General features: G+C 54.0%; 5 protein-coding genes and 2 pseudogenes across 5 annotated transcripts in view, besides 11 other annotated features; all 7 read left to right on the top strand.

Moving 5' to 3' along the window:
- Positions 1 to 73: 73 nt before the first annotated feature.
- Positions 74 to 101: a microsatellite.
- An 84-nt stretch (positions 102 to 185) lies between these two features.
- Positions 186 to 216: a microsatellite.
- A 202-nt stretch (positions 217 to 418) lies between these two features.
- TraAM80_07031 (ankyrin repeat protein) lies at positions 419 to 892 on the top strand (the record flags this gene model as incomplete). Its single annotated transcript, XM_029383845.1, has 1 exon — positions 419 to 892. One exon carries the CDS (start codon positions 419 to 421, stop codon positions 890 to 892), a length of 474 nt encoding a protein of 157 aa, XP_029236299.1.
- Positions 893 to 1,717: 825 nt separating this feature from the next.
- Positions 1,718 to 1,747: a microsatellite.
- A 755-nt stretch (positions 1,748 to 2,502) lies between these two features.
- Positions 2,503 to 2,531: a microsatellite.
- A 17-nt stretch (positions 2,532 to 2,548) lies between these two features.
- On the top strand, positions 2,549 to 3,446 carry TraAM80_07030 (hypothetical protein; annotated as a pseudogene).
- A 258-nt stretch (positions 3,447 to 3,704) lies between these two features.
- Positions 3,705 to 3,757: a sequence feature (GA-rich).
- Positions 3,758 to 3,960: 203 nt separating this feature from the next.
- Positions 3,961 to 5,175, top strand: TraAM80_07029 (uncharacterized protein; the record flags this gene model as incomplete). Its single annotated transcript, XM_029383844.1, has 1 exon — positions 3,961 to 5,175. The coding sequence occupies one exon, from the start codon at positions 3,961 to 3,963 to the stop codon at positions 5,173 to 5,175; it is 1,215 nt and encodes a 404-aa protein (XP_029236298.1).
- Positions 5,176 to 5,391: 216 nt separating this feature from the next.
- Positions 5,392 to 5,410: a microsatellite.
- A 132-nt stretch (positions 5,411 to 5,542) lies between these two features.
- On the top strand, positions 5,543 to 9,310 carry TraAM80_07028 (uncharacterized protein; the record flags this gene model as incomplete). The annotated part of the gene is made up of 1 exon (XM_029383843.1): positions 5,543 to 9,310. One exon carries the CDS (start codon positions 5,543 to 5,545, stop codon positions 9,308 to 9,310), a length of 3,768 nt encoding a protein of 1,255 aa, XP_029236297.1.
- Positions 9,311 to 9,370: 60 nt separating this feature from the next.
- TraAM80_07027 (hypothetical protein) lies at positions 9,371 to 9,602 on the top strand (annotated as a pseudogene).
- Positions 9,603 to 9,965: 363 nt separating this feature from the next.
- Positions 9,966 to 10,025: a microsatellite.
- Positions 10,026 to 10,031: 6 nt separating this feature from the next.
- Positions 10,032 to 10,055: a microsatellite.
- A 29-nt stretch (positions 10,056 to 10,084) lies between these two features.
- TraAM80_07026 (uncharacterized protein) lies at positions 10,085 to 11,659 on the top strand (the record flags this gene model as incomplete). The annotated part of the gene is made up of 1 exon (XM_029383842.1): positions 10,085 to 11,659. One exon carries the CDS (start codon positions 10,085 to 10,087, stop codon positions 11,657 to 11,659), a length of 1,575 nt encoding a protein of 524 aa, XP_029236296.1.
- Positions 11,660 to 12,475: 816 nt separating this feature from the next.
- Positions 12,476 to 12,510: a microsatellite.
- A 13-nt stretch (positions 12,511 to 12,523) lies between these two features.
- Positions 12,524 to 12,550: a microsatellite.
- Position 12,551: 1 nt separating this feature from the next.
- Positions 12,552 to 12,576: a microsatellite.
- Positions 12,577 to 13,589: 1,013 nt separating this feature from the next.
- The window catches only part of TraAM80_07025 (putative protein kinase), a gene marked incomplete at both ends in the record, with an annotated part of 1,884 nt that continues 1,114 nt past the window's right edge, over positions 13,590 to 14,359 (top strand). The window contains one exon of the mRNA XM_029383841.1: positions 13,590 to 14,359. This exon is cut by the window's right edge and continues 1,114 nt beyond it. Within this exon, the coding sequence (XP_029236295.1) occupies positions 13,590 to 14,359 (770 nt within the window).

Below are 14,359 nucleotides of genomic sequence, written 5' to 3'. Positions count from 1 at the left end.
AACTACCAGCAGGCGGTACTCTGGTCTGACGGCCATCTATTTGTAGATTGAGTGTGTCGTGGCAATGAAACTATGTGCGTGTGTGTGTGTGTGTGTGTGTGAACTGGCGTGGGGCGATTTCTAGTTGTTGCCTTCACGGCGTTTGTACAATTTTTGTACGAGATCTATACATGAAGTTATGTGGAATATATATATATATATATATATATATATATAAAGACAATGGGCGTGAGGCTGGGGATGCAGAGGTCTTGGTTCTACTCTTTTTTGTTGTTGCTTGTTTCTTTTTCTCCTTTGAGTGCCCCCCCAATCCTCCCTCTCCACGAGGCACACTTCAAGAGAAGAACCGCAAGTACAGGTGTAGTTGTTTCACCTTTTTTTTTTGTGTTTGTGTTTCTTTTCCCTTTTCTTCTACGTCATGCCGTACCCTTATGCCCTGCAGTGTCGCGAGACCTTGCCGGCTGATGTGATCGCCATGTACGATGTGACCGTCACAACTGGCGGAAGCATCACAAGCGTCCTTTCCCCATGTTCAAAGCATGGGAAGTCCAATATATTTCTGGCGGCGTGCGACGGCGATGTCCCGGCGCTTCGGATGTTTCTAGGGGCTGGTGTGGATATTAACAGCATGGGGGAACCTAGCCCACAGTACGGCCCCCAGTTTAACCGACGCACACTCTTTCGGGCCCCGCCGCTCTGCTACGCGGCAGGCTACGGACGAGAAAAGGCTGTAGCGGCCCTCCTAGAGGACGGTGCGGACCCTCTGAAGACCTCATCGACGGGATTTAAGGCGATAGATTACGCCAGGCATCGTGGTTACATGATCATCGTGGAAATGTTGGAGGCTGCGGAGAGGGGGCAGCACTCTGGGGAGCCAGCGGGGAAGGAATGAACACTGCATGCCGTTCCCATCCCCGCTGGTGATTCGTATGTTTATTGCATCACTCTGCATCCTTGGCCTCACCTACAGGCAAAGGTGAATGTACACTATTATCTTCTTCCGCGCACAAACACGTGCAAAAACGATGTGGAAGTTCTTCGATTGTTGTTGTTTTTAAATTTTTTTCTAGTTGATTGTTTGCTTTTTTGATGTTTCGTTTTTCTAGGCCTTTCGGGGGCCTCGTTGCAGGAGCTAGCTGCTGATGGACGTGGCTATATATTGAGGGAGGTCTGTGGACATGCTACGACTTTATTACCCGACCCCCCGCGCATCCCTTCTGCTTATTTGGCTGCTTGCTCATTTGTTTGAGTTGGGGGAAAGCGGGAGCCTTTCACGTCGCCGCGTCATCTTCTTTCTTTCCCGTCTCTCGGCTTTGTTCTTCCTCGCTGGGTTGTATTATTATTATTTTTTATCCCACACTTTTCCATAGCCTCTCCGCCTTGATGTAGGTTGAGTTTGCCACCATGTCGGTATTCCGCGGTCACACAAGCGGGCAAGGCCTCTAGGTGTTTTTGTGCCGTCTTGATGGTGTGACGAAACACATCTATGAATCCGGAGATGAGAAGGTTCAGAGCAACGGATGCAAAATGACTCCGATGGGGTGTGACGCGTGTGGGCTGGCGCTGGCAGGCGGTCCACCGCCAGGTAACGCGGAGGCTGTTGGATTGAATGTCAACTGTCAAAGCGCGTAACATGGAGCAGAGCGGCCATTCACCGCATGACTGATGCTGTTCTTTTGCCTGTCTGCCTGGGCGTTGCTGCCGAGGCAGCGGATGCTGTGTGTGTGTGTGTGTGTGTGTGTGTGTGAGGAGAGCGGTGAGGCGACAAGAGCAGGTGAGTGTAAGTAAAATTGAGGGGTTTTCCTCGTTTGCTTTCTCCCACCCATTTGGGGCGTACGCCACGTGGTTAGTTTTGTCTGCTGGCTTCTCGGGCGTTGTCGTGGTGGGCTTTCAGAGGAAGGGGCGTGTGTGAGCCGCATATATCTCTCTCTTTCCCTTGTTGTCTTTCCTGCGAATCTGTTTTTCTCTTGGCTGTTGGAGTGGCGTGCCTGGAGCTGCTTGGCGTGAGCCAACGAGGGGGGGGGGGGAAGCGATAACAATGGAGAGGAACTTTTACATCTTTGGCAGCGTCATCAAACGGGAGCTGCGCTCGAACTACAGCAGGCTCTACGCCAAGTGCCGCGAGGAGGTGGCGGCATTATGGCAAGTGCATTGAGGCCGGTCAAGTCAACCGCAACTTAGCGCAGGGACTGTGCGGCGCTGAAGCAGCAACGGGCGACGAAGCAGTGAACTTCGCGAGCAACCACAAACGAAGAAGGACGCAGTTGCTGCTGTTACCACTATGACCTTTCTAGTTGCTGCGAGGATGCACAAGCAAATGAGGAAGGTGGTGAGATCAGCCATTGCATAGAGGCCGGTGGACAGAAAGGGTGGGAAAAGAAGGAGGGAGGGAAGTCTTTCGAAACACAATACCGACAGCGGGAAATGGAGGTGTACGGTTGTGCAACCCACTGCGCCGGCTATTATGTCTTCCTCTTTTTTATTTTTTCACGGCCCTTCGTATTTTTGTTGTTGTTGTTGTTTTTTTTGTTTTCTCTGGAGTGCAGCGAGAGGGTTGTTTGCCGCCATCACAAGTGCGAACAACGGCACCAAGAAAACGAGTCTTCTTGTGTGCCTGTTAGCGGGGTCTTCGGATTTGTTGGACCTGCCTCTCTTTCATGTTTGCCGCCGCAGCAGCAGCAGTAGCAGCCCGGTGGCGAGCGTTGCGCCACATCCGCCGTTTTCCGTCAGTCTTGTCCTGCACGTCAGGGTAGCTCGTGTGGGTGCGGCATCCGCTGCTTTGGTTACTCGGTCTTTGACAGTATCCGCAAGCCTCCCAGAAGGCGGAGCGGGCCGCATGCATCAGTTTTCCCGACTGCAGCCGCTTCCACTAGCAGCGGCAGCAGCAATAACAGTAATAATGTCACCAGGAGCGGGTCGCAGGGGAGTTGTGTGAGTCGCACCCGCCCAACAAAGCCGGCGTCGGAGCGTCTGCAGGAGGTGAAACGAATTTTTCCCGAGACGCTGAGGAGCGGTCGCTACAAGGAGAATAATACGAGATATCAGCGTCTTTATGAAGGTGCCGCGTCTGCAAGTAAATCAGAACCGGATAGGCGCTTCTACCGCAAGCTTGAGGACCACCGCGAGGTGCAGGATGATGACCCGTACACTAGTGTCTTTTCCGAAAGCGTGGGAGTCAAGTGACAACGGGTGAAGGAGTGGCAACGTCAGTTCGAAGAGGAAAACTCGAATGTGGAGTTGTCGTATGAACGCACAAACGTTATTGCACGACTTGCTGCGCCAAATTGGTTTGTGCGTTACCTTCTTAACGTGCGGGACAAGGGGGGGCGTGGAGCATGCCGGGTTGTTGTGAGCTTGCATCCTCATCACCTCAGGGTTTTTGTGGTTTGTTGGGTACATGTTCTACACCCCACTGGCTGAGGCAAACCCCATCGTGGAACTGCGATGACCTCCCGCATGGAAGCGGAGACGGTGGGAAGAGGGTGGGGGAGAAAACGAGGAGAGGAGAGACGTTTGACGTAAGCAGCAAACACACAGAGCCGAAGTGGCAGGTGTCTCAATGGTCTCATAGCGGGGTGACGCGTGTGTGCGTGTCTGTTTGCATGTCTTATTGTGTGAGTGTGTGGCGCGTTGGTGCCTCTTTTTTTCACCTCATTGTGTCGCTGCCGCCTAGCGCCACCGTTGACCGAAGGGGTTTTGGTTCATTGTCTTCACTTCTTTTTTGTTCTTTCTCTTCCTTTGCTTGTCTGTTTCTCCTGCTGCGTCACCGTCAATTTATTTCTGTCTGGTCCGCGTGGTGCAAGAAAAGAACGGGGCAGCAACAGCGGGAAGCAGCGAGCGGTGGTGAGGAGAGACGAAGAGGAAGAACAGACAGAAGAAGCGGTTAGCGTGTGCGTGTGAAGGCCACTCCCACTTCTCCCTTTCCTTCTCTTTCTTTCACACACACTCTCGCTCTGGTAGATGCCGAGCAACTACGCGGTAGCGAGCCAATGTCAACTTCGGCGAGATGAGATGCATGAGCTTCTCGCCCTCTCCGCCGCGGCCGGAAACGGCACCGAGACAGCGGAGGAGGACAAACTACCGCTCTGGCGCATGCTGCTCACCGAAGCTCATGTGCGGTCGCTGCTGGCGCACACCCTGGTGCGTGTCTCGGTGCCGAAGAACAAGCAGCAGCAGTTGATTCATGGGAACAAATACGTGCAGGCCAACGCTCAGGCGAATAGCTCCACGGAAGGGCAGCAGCATCATTACCGTGTGGGAAAAGTGGTGGCGCTCGTCCCGCGGCCCCGAGCCTCGCCGGGTGGTCTGCAGACAGCAACTGACGCCTCTCCGGCAGCCTCGCTTCTCTCAGAGTGGCTCCTGGGCATCAACTTTGGCGAAACAACTGATTTGCTGGGAGCCAAGTATGTCTCAAATGAGCCCTTCTCAGCCGAGGAGCACGCCGTCTTTGTGCGCTCCTGCCTGTCAACACGCGCAGACACCACAACAGCGGCATCTGCCCTTATGTCTGCCGCAGAGGCGGACGTCGTTGTCCGCAACCTGTATGACATTCGCGAGTACGTCAGAGCTGTGGTTGCTGCGCGTGGCGGAAAGGCAGCGGCTGTGGTTTCTGGTGCAGCGGGTCGCAAGCACCCACGAGACAGCGCCGCTGCAGCACTAGGAGGCACGGGCAACGAAGGCAACTGTAATGATAATGAAGACGACTGTGATGGGGAGGGGGGCTTGCTTACCCGCGAGGAGCTGCTAGTGGAACGTGCGCGGCACCGCGAGGAGCGTTGCCGGTGGGAGTCTCTTCGCGACGAACAGCAGCGGCATTTGAGTGGCCTGCGGCAGCTGCTAAACAGCAAGAACGGGGAGATTCAGCGGGTGCTGCACACCCAGCGGCAGGCGGAGGCGGAGCACAGGACGGAGATAGAGCAGTGGCGGGCAAAGACGGAGCAGCAGGGGCAGACGATCCGGCGAACCGAGCGGATGCTCGCCGAGGAGCGGGAGGTGCAAAGGGAGAACCGCGAGAAGACCGAAAAATTAGTCGCGCAACTCAAGAAGCTTGTGGAGCAGACCCGGAGGTTTAAGGAGGTGTCTGACACGGTGGCAGAGTGGCTGCGGCTGGGCACAAAACAGCCAGAGGATGTGCTGGCCTCCTTGAAGATAAAACTGGCGGAGTCGCAGATGTGAGGAGGATTTTATTCTCTTTAAATATATTTATACATATATACGGTTGCGCCCGGTGTGTGTTTGTGCTTATTTGGCTTCCCTCTTGATGCCCTCGCCGCGTGGATGAGAGCCTTCCTGCTGGCACCGCCGACAGGCTTCCTCCTGATTGTTTGCTGTTGGTGTTGTAGTTTTACGTTTTTATCTCTGCCTTATTCCATGCGCCGCGGGCTGCAGTCCTTTTTTTTTTTTTTTTGTTGCGCGCATCCTCCTGTCATTTTTTTTTTTTTCCCCTCCCCCCGGCACGGCCCTGCAGGGAAATTTTCGTGGCCGCAAGCTGCGGCGGAAGTACCAGGTGTAGTGCGCCGTTTTCGTTGTTGTCTGCGGCGACATGGTGGATCGGGCCGTCGTTATTTTCCTTTTTGCCCAGGAGAAACTGCTCTTCCGCTACCCGATACACAACCCTTTTCACATCGACGTCAACGGCGGTCTTGCTAGGGCGCGGGGAAAATCCCCCGCGGTCGCTTCGGACACCACCACCACCGTGACCTCCAACGCGACGACGGCAACGACAAAGGCCTCAGAGCAGCAGCAACGGCAAAAACAAAAACAGCCTTCTACCGCCGCGCCAGCCGGTGTGGGTGTGCGGAAAAAGCGCCGTAACACGATGCGCTCGCATCCAACTCCAGCCACAGTGACAGCAGGCGAAGCAGTCGACTCCAAACGGGTTTTTGATGCCGACGGCAGTGGCGCCGTAAAGGCGCCGCATTTTGGGTTAACGCCCTCGTTGGTGGCTAACGCAGCACCGCATGCCGGACACACAGGTGGAAACAGCAGGAAAGGCAGTCACAGCGAGGCGGGGGAGGATGATGATACATGCGTGGGGGTGCAAACAACGGTCCTCGTCCACCTCTTGCGTGCGAGATTTTTGAGTTGCACGACGATTCAGTTTGCTGGATCGACGTTTCTCATTTACCCGCTGCTTCCGAGCAATGTCAAAGCTCAGAGGCTTGATGCCGACGAGCCGAGGCGGTCCCGCAACTTTACCACAGACGGCGGCCTTGTCGACGTGGCTCATGGTAACGGCGACGACGAGAACGAGGACGGCGAAGAGGGGAAAGTGGGCAAGGAGGAGGAGGAAGAAGAAGAAGGGGAAGGAGAGGGCAGGACAGGGAAGCGGGCGAAGGTCAATAATCCATCGGCCGCCGCTTCGCAAGGTGTAGTGCTGGTTGTTGCCATGAATCAACCAGACAGTGAGAACGGTGTCATTGCAAACCTGGTGCAGGTGTTTATGAATGTGCTCGTTCGCGAGGAGCTGCGCTCGCACTACGCCACGGAGCAGGTGCTGCGGATGGAGCGACGGATGCAGGCGTGGGATATGGGTGGCGACTGCAACGGCAATGATGGTGGCCTTGCCAAGCACGACGCGCCGCCTTGCTCCGGTCGCGGCAGAAGAAAACGCCTGTCTGCATCGGATATGTTTGCAGAGCTTTTGAAGGACGCAGAGCTTTCGCTCTGCCGAGAGATTTCTCTTCTCGCACAGCATATAACCGCCGTCAAACACAACAGCAAGACGGAAGATGTTGTGATGCCCTCAAGGCCCTCTCCAGTCGTTGGGCCATCAAATCCTCATCGTGGCAGCGTTGGAAACAACAACAATAACAACAGCAGCAGCAAGTCAAGGAATATAACTGGAAGTAGTAGTAGTTGTTGTTGTCATCACAACAACGGCGGTGGTGGTGGTGGTGGTGTCAGTGTGGCGCCAAATGTGAGCAGGGCGACGGAGCTTGTGGTTCGTGGGTTATTCACTTTGCCTGTGGCAGCCATTTTGGGGCGGCGCAGGTCCGCACCCTATCACACATCCGCCTACGTGAAACAAAATCCAAATCTCATTGTGACACTAGAAGATCCCTATTTTGCCGAACGTCTGGCAAAACCGTACGTAGAGGCTGTTGGGTGGTGTGCGTCGCAGTTGCTGCCGTTAAGCAGCATATTCGCCACACTTGGGTCACTCTCCCGGCCGTGGCGCATGGGTGGCTTGCACCGTGCCTTGGAACGGTGTTTGGCGAGTACCCTCTACCAACGACAGACGATGAAGCAGCAGCAACAACAACAACAACCGCAATCGCAAATGGCCTTAGCGACTGGAAGCAATAGTACAACCCGTTTTGGGTGGATACGCACAGAGGATAGCTTTAGCCAAGAGGGTGGCGGTAACCCCTTTTCACTGGAGGATCAAAACTCCAGGTTGGACGTCGATGCCCTCATAGTAGAGGCGGTGGAGTTTCTTCGTTTGAGAGGGGCGCTGGCGATAGATGACGAGATAACTGTGGTCTTCACACACGGTGACCTTTCCCCTGAGGCGGCAGGTGCGGCGCGCTGGCCACGCAAGAAGAAGGGCGGCACCGATGCCTTTTGTCCATTTTCCCCCACAACTTTTGCAGCAACGCATTTTGTTTCTCCGCAGGATGAGGGGTTCCCAAAGTCAAGGCAGCTGTCGGCGTCGCCGGTGGCCCCTGCGTCAATGATAGGGGTATTGGTCTTCGAGGGAATGCGGTCGTCGTGCGGCACCGCGCTCGGCGGGTACGGGGGTGGATTGGGAACCCCGTTCTTTGGTACCGATGAGGTACCAGACACGCCGGCATCCTTCCTCAAGGCAACGGTGAAGACATCCACATCGTCAGCGCCGTCATCGCCTCCAGTGTTTTCTTTGCCTAACACAAGTGGGGGTGATGTTCCCCAGTTTGAAGTATATTGTGCTTGGGGCAATGCGTGCCCCATATGTGAGGAGTTGGCCTCCGCCCCGCATGCTTGGCGTATAGGCAATTCACCGATTCGTTTATCGTTTCCGTTTCTGGCAGCTCCCATTGCGGAGGCCGCAGCACGGCGTGGCCGGCAGGGCACTCGCCTCATCGATCCCGAGTGCTGTCGGTTGATGGCCGACCAACGACCGTGGTTTACGCGCGCCAACGCGTTTACTGTACCTGTGGCTCAGACGGAGGTTTCGCCGGTGCAAAAGTACCGCCACCTTACGCGCGGTTGTGAGGATGCGGCTGCGCAAAAAGTGAAGGAGGCCGTGAAGGCAGGAGGAGGCTGCTCATTGGTTTCCCGAGCGGACTCTGGGGGACGCACAAAACAGAATATTCCAACGAAGGATGAGAAGTTCACCGCCATCACGCCTGGAAGCACGCCGGTGATGGTGCGGGAGTGGTTAGCGGAAAATCGCAGCGTTATTGAAGGCCGCCTTGCGGATGCACTAAAGCAGAGGCAGTTATTGGAGGAACACACCAAGCAAGTGACAGAGAAACGTGCGGCAGCAGCAGCGGCAGCAGCAGCAGCAGCAGTGGAAGCGGCAACGGCGGCGGCTTGTTCGAATGCTGGTGGCAACCACGGTCAACAGCCTCATTTACCATTGCCAAGTCAACGCTATCACAAGCGGGGCTTTTTGTCCCCGGGCTCGGTCCCTGGTTTCGCCGGAGAAGCCCTTCCGCTCTCCCCAGCCTCCCTCACCCCCTCCCATGGCTCGTTCTCACCGTTGCGCCCCCACTATGCAGTTGGGGACGGCCAGCTTATTCCCACAAGACGTATGATTGGTGCTGAGCGGGTCGTTCCATTTGAGGCTCTTATGCAATTTACCTTTCACCACACGGTTGCACTACTTTGGGGAAAGCCGGGCATTGGTGTGGAGACGTTGCTGTATTTGCTGGAGTGCAACCTTCGCCGTTTACGGCCTTTTCTGGCACACCACACGTGTCTGCAGCAATTGATGGTCGCCACCGGGTCCAACTGCGCCACGGCCGCTTTCAGTGATACCGCGTCTTGCTCGTCGGAGCAGGCGGTGAGGTCTCTCTCTGCACAGTCTGTAGCGAACTCCTGCAACGCGTTCCAGGTTTACCCGTCATGCCCTCCAACTACTTCCATGCAGGGACAAGAGGAGGGGAGGCAGCAAAAAGGGGAGGGTGAAGAAGTACTATCAAGCTTGGAACAACAACTGCTGGAGGCATACACCGTATTCACAGAGCTCTCCCTTATGGATTTGCTGCGGCAGTTACATGGGATGACGGTTGAGGTGGTGCCGACACGCCTGCTGTTGCACGCCGTTGTGAATGCCTTTGCGGATGTACTGCTTGTAGGGAGAGGGAATAGCTGCGGTGGCTAATGTTGTTGCTACCGCTGGTTGTTGTTGTCGTTGTTGTTTTTTGCAGTATGTTGGTAGTTCTTTCTCTCCCTCGTCCCCCTCCATTTGTTGTTATTTATTTATATCAGTTGTTGTTTCTTTTTTCTTTTTTGAAATTATTAGCGTGCATTGTGGTTGCTGCGTATTTCTTGGCGTTCGCTGTCGCTTTTTTTTTGTTTTGTTTTGTTTTGGTGTTATCTTTTTCATGCTGGTGCGCTTTCTTCATCTTTGGTTTATTCCTCCTTTGTGTCTCGCGGTGTGGGTGCTTTTAGGTAGATTTGGGTGCCTTCTGCCCTTGGCCTCCTCGCCTCTACAAGGGTTTTTTGAAAGGGAAGGGGGCGGCGTGGCAACCAAGCGGCAGGGGGAAAGAGAGAAGCAAAGGTTATAGGGGTGGGGGTCGCTTGCCAAAAACATCAAAGTAGAGGAAGCTCCGACTAAAAAGATAATTTTTTGCACACTCCACCAAAGCGCCTAGTTACTATACTATTTGTTTGCTTGTTCGTTTTGCGTTACCACCCCTCCACCCCACAGTGTAGGAAGCGGGAGGAAGTACATTTTGCCCCCACCCCTCCCACCCTCCACCTCCCAACGAATAGAAGTAGAAAGGAGCGGAGGCCAAAACATATATATATATATATATTATTATTATTATTATTATTATCATTATTATTATTAATTATTATTATCATTATTATTACTGGGGGTGGTGGTAGTAGTAGTAGAGTAGCTTTTTTCATATACGTAAGCAGTGGCAATATGGACACGGCTAAAGGCGGGGTGGTGCTTGCCGGTGTCTGTATTGGAATGTGGATGGTGGCCACTGCCCTCTGTTTGTCTCGCACTCCTTTGCTGCTGGAGGACCGCCATAGTCCTATTGCATCACCGCTAGTAATGGTGAAGGTTGTCATTCTCGTTCTGCTCGTTCTTTGGGCGCTCTGTTATGCGGGGCTGGGCGAGCTTGGCTTGCTCTTTTCGGATGCATACTGGCGTATTATACCCGCCTGCATTTTCCACATACTCGTGCTTCAGCTCCTGCGGCCAATGGCGGTGATGCTTTTTTGCGTCGTGATCTCCACGCCGGCGTCCTGTTTGCAGAGTGCGGTGCATGCCAATGCAAGGCGAGAGATGTCCCCATCTAACCAACAGGCGGATTGTGTGGCGATGTTGCCAGTGGATACGGGAGAAAAGTTCCATGTGCCGTACCTGCGCCGCGAGGGGTTAGTTGGCGTGGACTTTCGCGGGACGTGCTCGGTGGGCGAGGAACTGGATTCCGTAAGGCAGTCACGGAACCTGCCTGGTGTGGCTGGGGAATTCACACACCTAACGGATCCGAGTTGTGCGTCTGTGACGAATACAGAGGGCTTAGAACTTGTCGACAGCATACCTTTGACGAAGTGCGGCGATATTCACTACTCGCAGCTTAGTCATATTATTAACACGGCAAAGGTATTAGGCAGCGTCGACGGAGACAGCACGGGGCGGCCACTGCCGGGAGGATGGGACCCGTCCCAAGTGAAGGGACCTGTGGGTGGGAAGCTGCAACAGGAAAGCAATGGTAGTGAGGTTTTGCCAGTTTATCCGGTCAATGCGAAGGCGAAGGCGTCAGAAGAGGTTGCAGACTACAATATTTATAGCGATGAGTGCAGCGGCATGCATGTGCCTCCTAGCCGACGTTGTAGTAGGGTTCTTTCTGCTTTCGGCTACTGGCTTATTGGTCGCCTGCCGCCCGTGGGTGTCGTGGGGATGCAGAAAGACGCAACGGAGCAGTGGTCGCGTCTCTTACTGTGGCGAGTAGCGCTGCGCATGCAGCCGCTTATTTTTGTGTGGTGTATGTCCATCGGCCTGAGCTCCGTCTTTGTCGCATTTTTGCTGATGGACAATGTGCGTGGCTGCATGGAACGTAACTCAGAGATCTCTGTGTGCCGAACCTCTGGCATGGAAGGTTTAACCCCGCCACGACTGCATCTCCCTCGCTCCCTCAGTATTATAGCACTTGTAGACAACGCACTGTTGCTTTTGCTGTGGGTTGTATGCGGTGTGGAATGTCTCAGCCACATTGGCAATGTCATGACAAAGCAGAGCTTTGCACGCACCTACGTTATGGGGGCGTTGGTGCTGATCTTGCATACGTTGTATGATTCTGTGGAGCTATTTGATGAGCTCCGGTACAATGGACTGGTGGCCGTGGTGATGCTCACACTGAGGAACGTGTGCGACATTGTCTTGGTTGTGCTGATTGCACTGCGCCTGGGCAACAGCAACAGACGGATGCCGTGGTGGGAGCGCTTTAGCGAGTCGTTGTGGCATAAGGTGACCAAGACCACGGGGTGAAGTCCCACACGAGTCGCTACGGAAGAGGCCTACCAAAAAAAAACAACAAAAAAACTGGATGGAAGTGAAGGAGCTTTAAGGGGAAACGGTATGGATGTTAGCAAATGTTTTGCACGAGCCGAAGCAGCAATATGATACTGGGTGCATGAAGGACGAAGGATTGGAAAAGCCCTCACTTTCATAATGCCTTTCTACATAAGTGTGTGAAGGGTGTGCTGTATGAACAGACAAAGGATGGTACTGAGGCAATCCGCATGTCATTGTGAACGCGCCGGCCGATGCGTTCATTTCCTGCATGTACGCCTGGCTGTCTTACGAGGGAAAGAAAGTAAGCAAATGTGTGCGAGGCACAAAGGAAGGTAGTAGCAAGCCAAGTCCCTTTCTGTGTGTACAGTGTAGCGGAGTGGGCTCCTGGCTGCTTCGAGTGGAAGACGGAAGGAAACCTGAACAAAAAAAAAATGCGCTCAGCTTTCTTGTATGCAAGTCTGTGTGGTACGCGCACCATATCTGGTTTTCAAGTAGATGCGCGGTTGCAATGAAAGCGATGGGGTAAATAATGTCTGTATTATGATTTTTCTTCAATGTTCCGTTGCTTGGGGCCATTTGACCTTCCCCTCCCCCTCCATTTGTTAATTGTGTGTGTATTATTGTTGGAATTCTGCCATTGTGCTGCTTTGTGCCTTTGCATGTGGGTGCTTTGCTTGCCTTTCAATGTTTACCGCCGGTTACTGACCCCCCCCCACGTGGGTATGGCAGGAGCGGGGGAGGGGAGGGGCTCGTAATGACTTCGTCTCCGCTACTGCATACAACGATGCGTTTTTTTTTTCTTTTGTTTTTGTTTTTTTTTTTTTCGTGTGTATCTGCTTGTTTGTTTGTTTGTTTGTTTGTTTGCTGGTTGGTTGGTTGGTTGGTTGGTTATTTGTTGCTGGTGCGTGAAAACTTCTGGGAGACGTGTGCCGCGAGAAGGGACTAACCAGCAACGTGTTTTTTTTTGTCTTTTGTGTGCATGTGTGCGTGCTTCGGCTTCTGTACGGGCACCTGGGTGCGTCTCGCCTGTGCGAGAACGCCGTGGAGAGGCCGGCTACCAGCGGCATCTGCCCGTTGCAACTTATTGGCTTCTCCTCACTGCTGGAAGTGTGCGTGTGGAAATGGTGTGTTTGGCCTCACTCCAGGCCTTGAACAGTCCTGCTCCCTCCCTCTCTCCTCGCATCGCTTTTATCGTCTCTCCCCGCGTAATTGGGCATGCGGAGAGAGTGGCACAGCCTCATCCAAATGTATGTGTTCCGAGTGTTGGCTTTTCATTGCTTTTTATGGTTGTCTATTCACTCACGCCCCTTCTCTTTATTTTTCTTTCTCTCTGTGTGCCTTTGTGATTTGTGACTCTTTTTTTTTTTGTTTCATTCCGCTGGTTTTGGGCGCTGGCGGGAGGTGGTGTTTGTCACTCGTCGCTTTGCAGCGGCCGGTATTGCCACCGCATGTCTGATTCTGCGTGGGTGCACCCTGCATGCATGTGCAGCGGACGCTGAGCCCCCTTGATCACCCTACGTTTCCGCAGGGATACACAAATGCATTTTCTCATTTCTTCTTTATTTTTTGTTTCCTGTTTGAGCCGCGGGGAAGCGAAACTAAAAAGAGACGAAGGAAGAAGGGGGCCACATCCACACCACATTGTTAGAGGGCACCCCCCACCTTGATAGAGTACCGAAGGATATTCACGAGAAGGGAATCGCAATCGCCACGCTAGAGTACATCACACGCCGCTAGTTAGATTCCGTAGCAGCAACATCTCACTACCGGCGACTTGTCTGGGCTCTGCGTCGCGTCTCACGCACCTCCGCTACAAGGGCACGTATTTGCACATTGCAGCGGCACACTCACGCAAGGCGAAAGGGAAGAAGTTGCTCAGACTCTTCTTGCTGCGGTTGCCTACATGGACGGTGTAACGCGCAACGTTGGCTCTACTCGCGCCGCGATCCAGCAGTACACCGCCGGCCAGACAAATGTGGCATCTGGCAACAGCGCAAAAGCACTCAACAGCGCCCGATCAAATATGACTACAAGCCACTCCACAAACAGCACCCGCCGCTCCGGCAGCAAGCGGGACCGCGAGACTGCCGCCTCCACCGACGTTGGGTATTCGAAGACGGAAAATAAGGATGCCAAACAAAAAACGACTACCGCCGCCGTTGGAGCGGAAAACAGCGTAGTGGAAGTACAGCCACCCGTAAAGAAGAAGAAGGTGACATACGCCCTCCCGAACCAAAGCCGCGAGGAGGGCCACTTCTATGTGGTGCTCGGCGAGGACATTGACGTGTCGACGCAGCGCTTCAAGATCCTCTCACTGCTGGGGGAAGGCACCTTCGGCAAGGTGGTAGAGGCGTGGGACCGCAAGCGCAAGGAGTACTGTGCTGTGAAGATTGTGCGTAACGTGCCCAAGTACACGCGGGATGCGAAGATTGAGATTCAGTTTATGGAGAAGGTGCGCCAGTCAGACCCCGCCGACCGCTTTTCCCTGATGAAGATCCAGCGCTACTTTCAGAACGAGACCAGCCACATGTGCATTGTGATGCCAAAGTATGGGCCGTGCCTGCTGGACTGGATCATGAAGCACGGCGCCTTCAGCCATCGCCATCTAGCGCAGATTATCTTTCAGGCAGGCACGGCACTGGACTACTTCCACACGGAGCTGCGGCTGATGCA

This window comes from Trypanosoma rangeli, assembly GCF_003719475.1.
Source record: "Trypanosoma rangeli strain AM80 chromosome Unknown Tra_15.4_contig_00275, whole genome shotgun sequence".
In the NCBI taxonomy this organism is placed as follows: domain Eukaryota; phylum Euglenozoa; class Kinetoplastea; order Trypanosomatida; family Trypanosomatidae; genus Trypanosoma; species Trypanosoma rangeli.
Note: the sequence above shows the minus strand (reverse complement) of the source record. Positions and strands in the feature narration are given on the sequence as shown.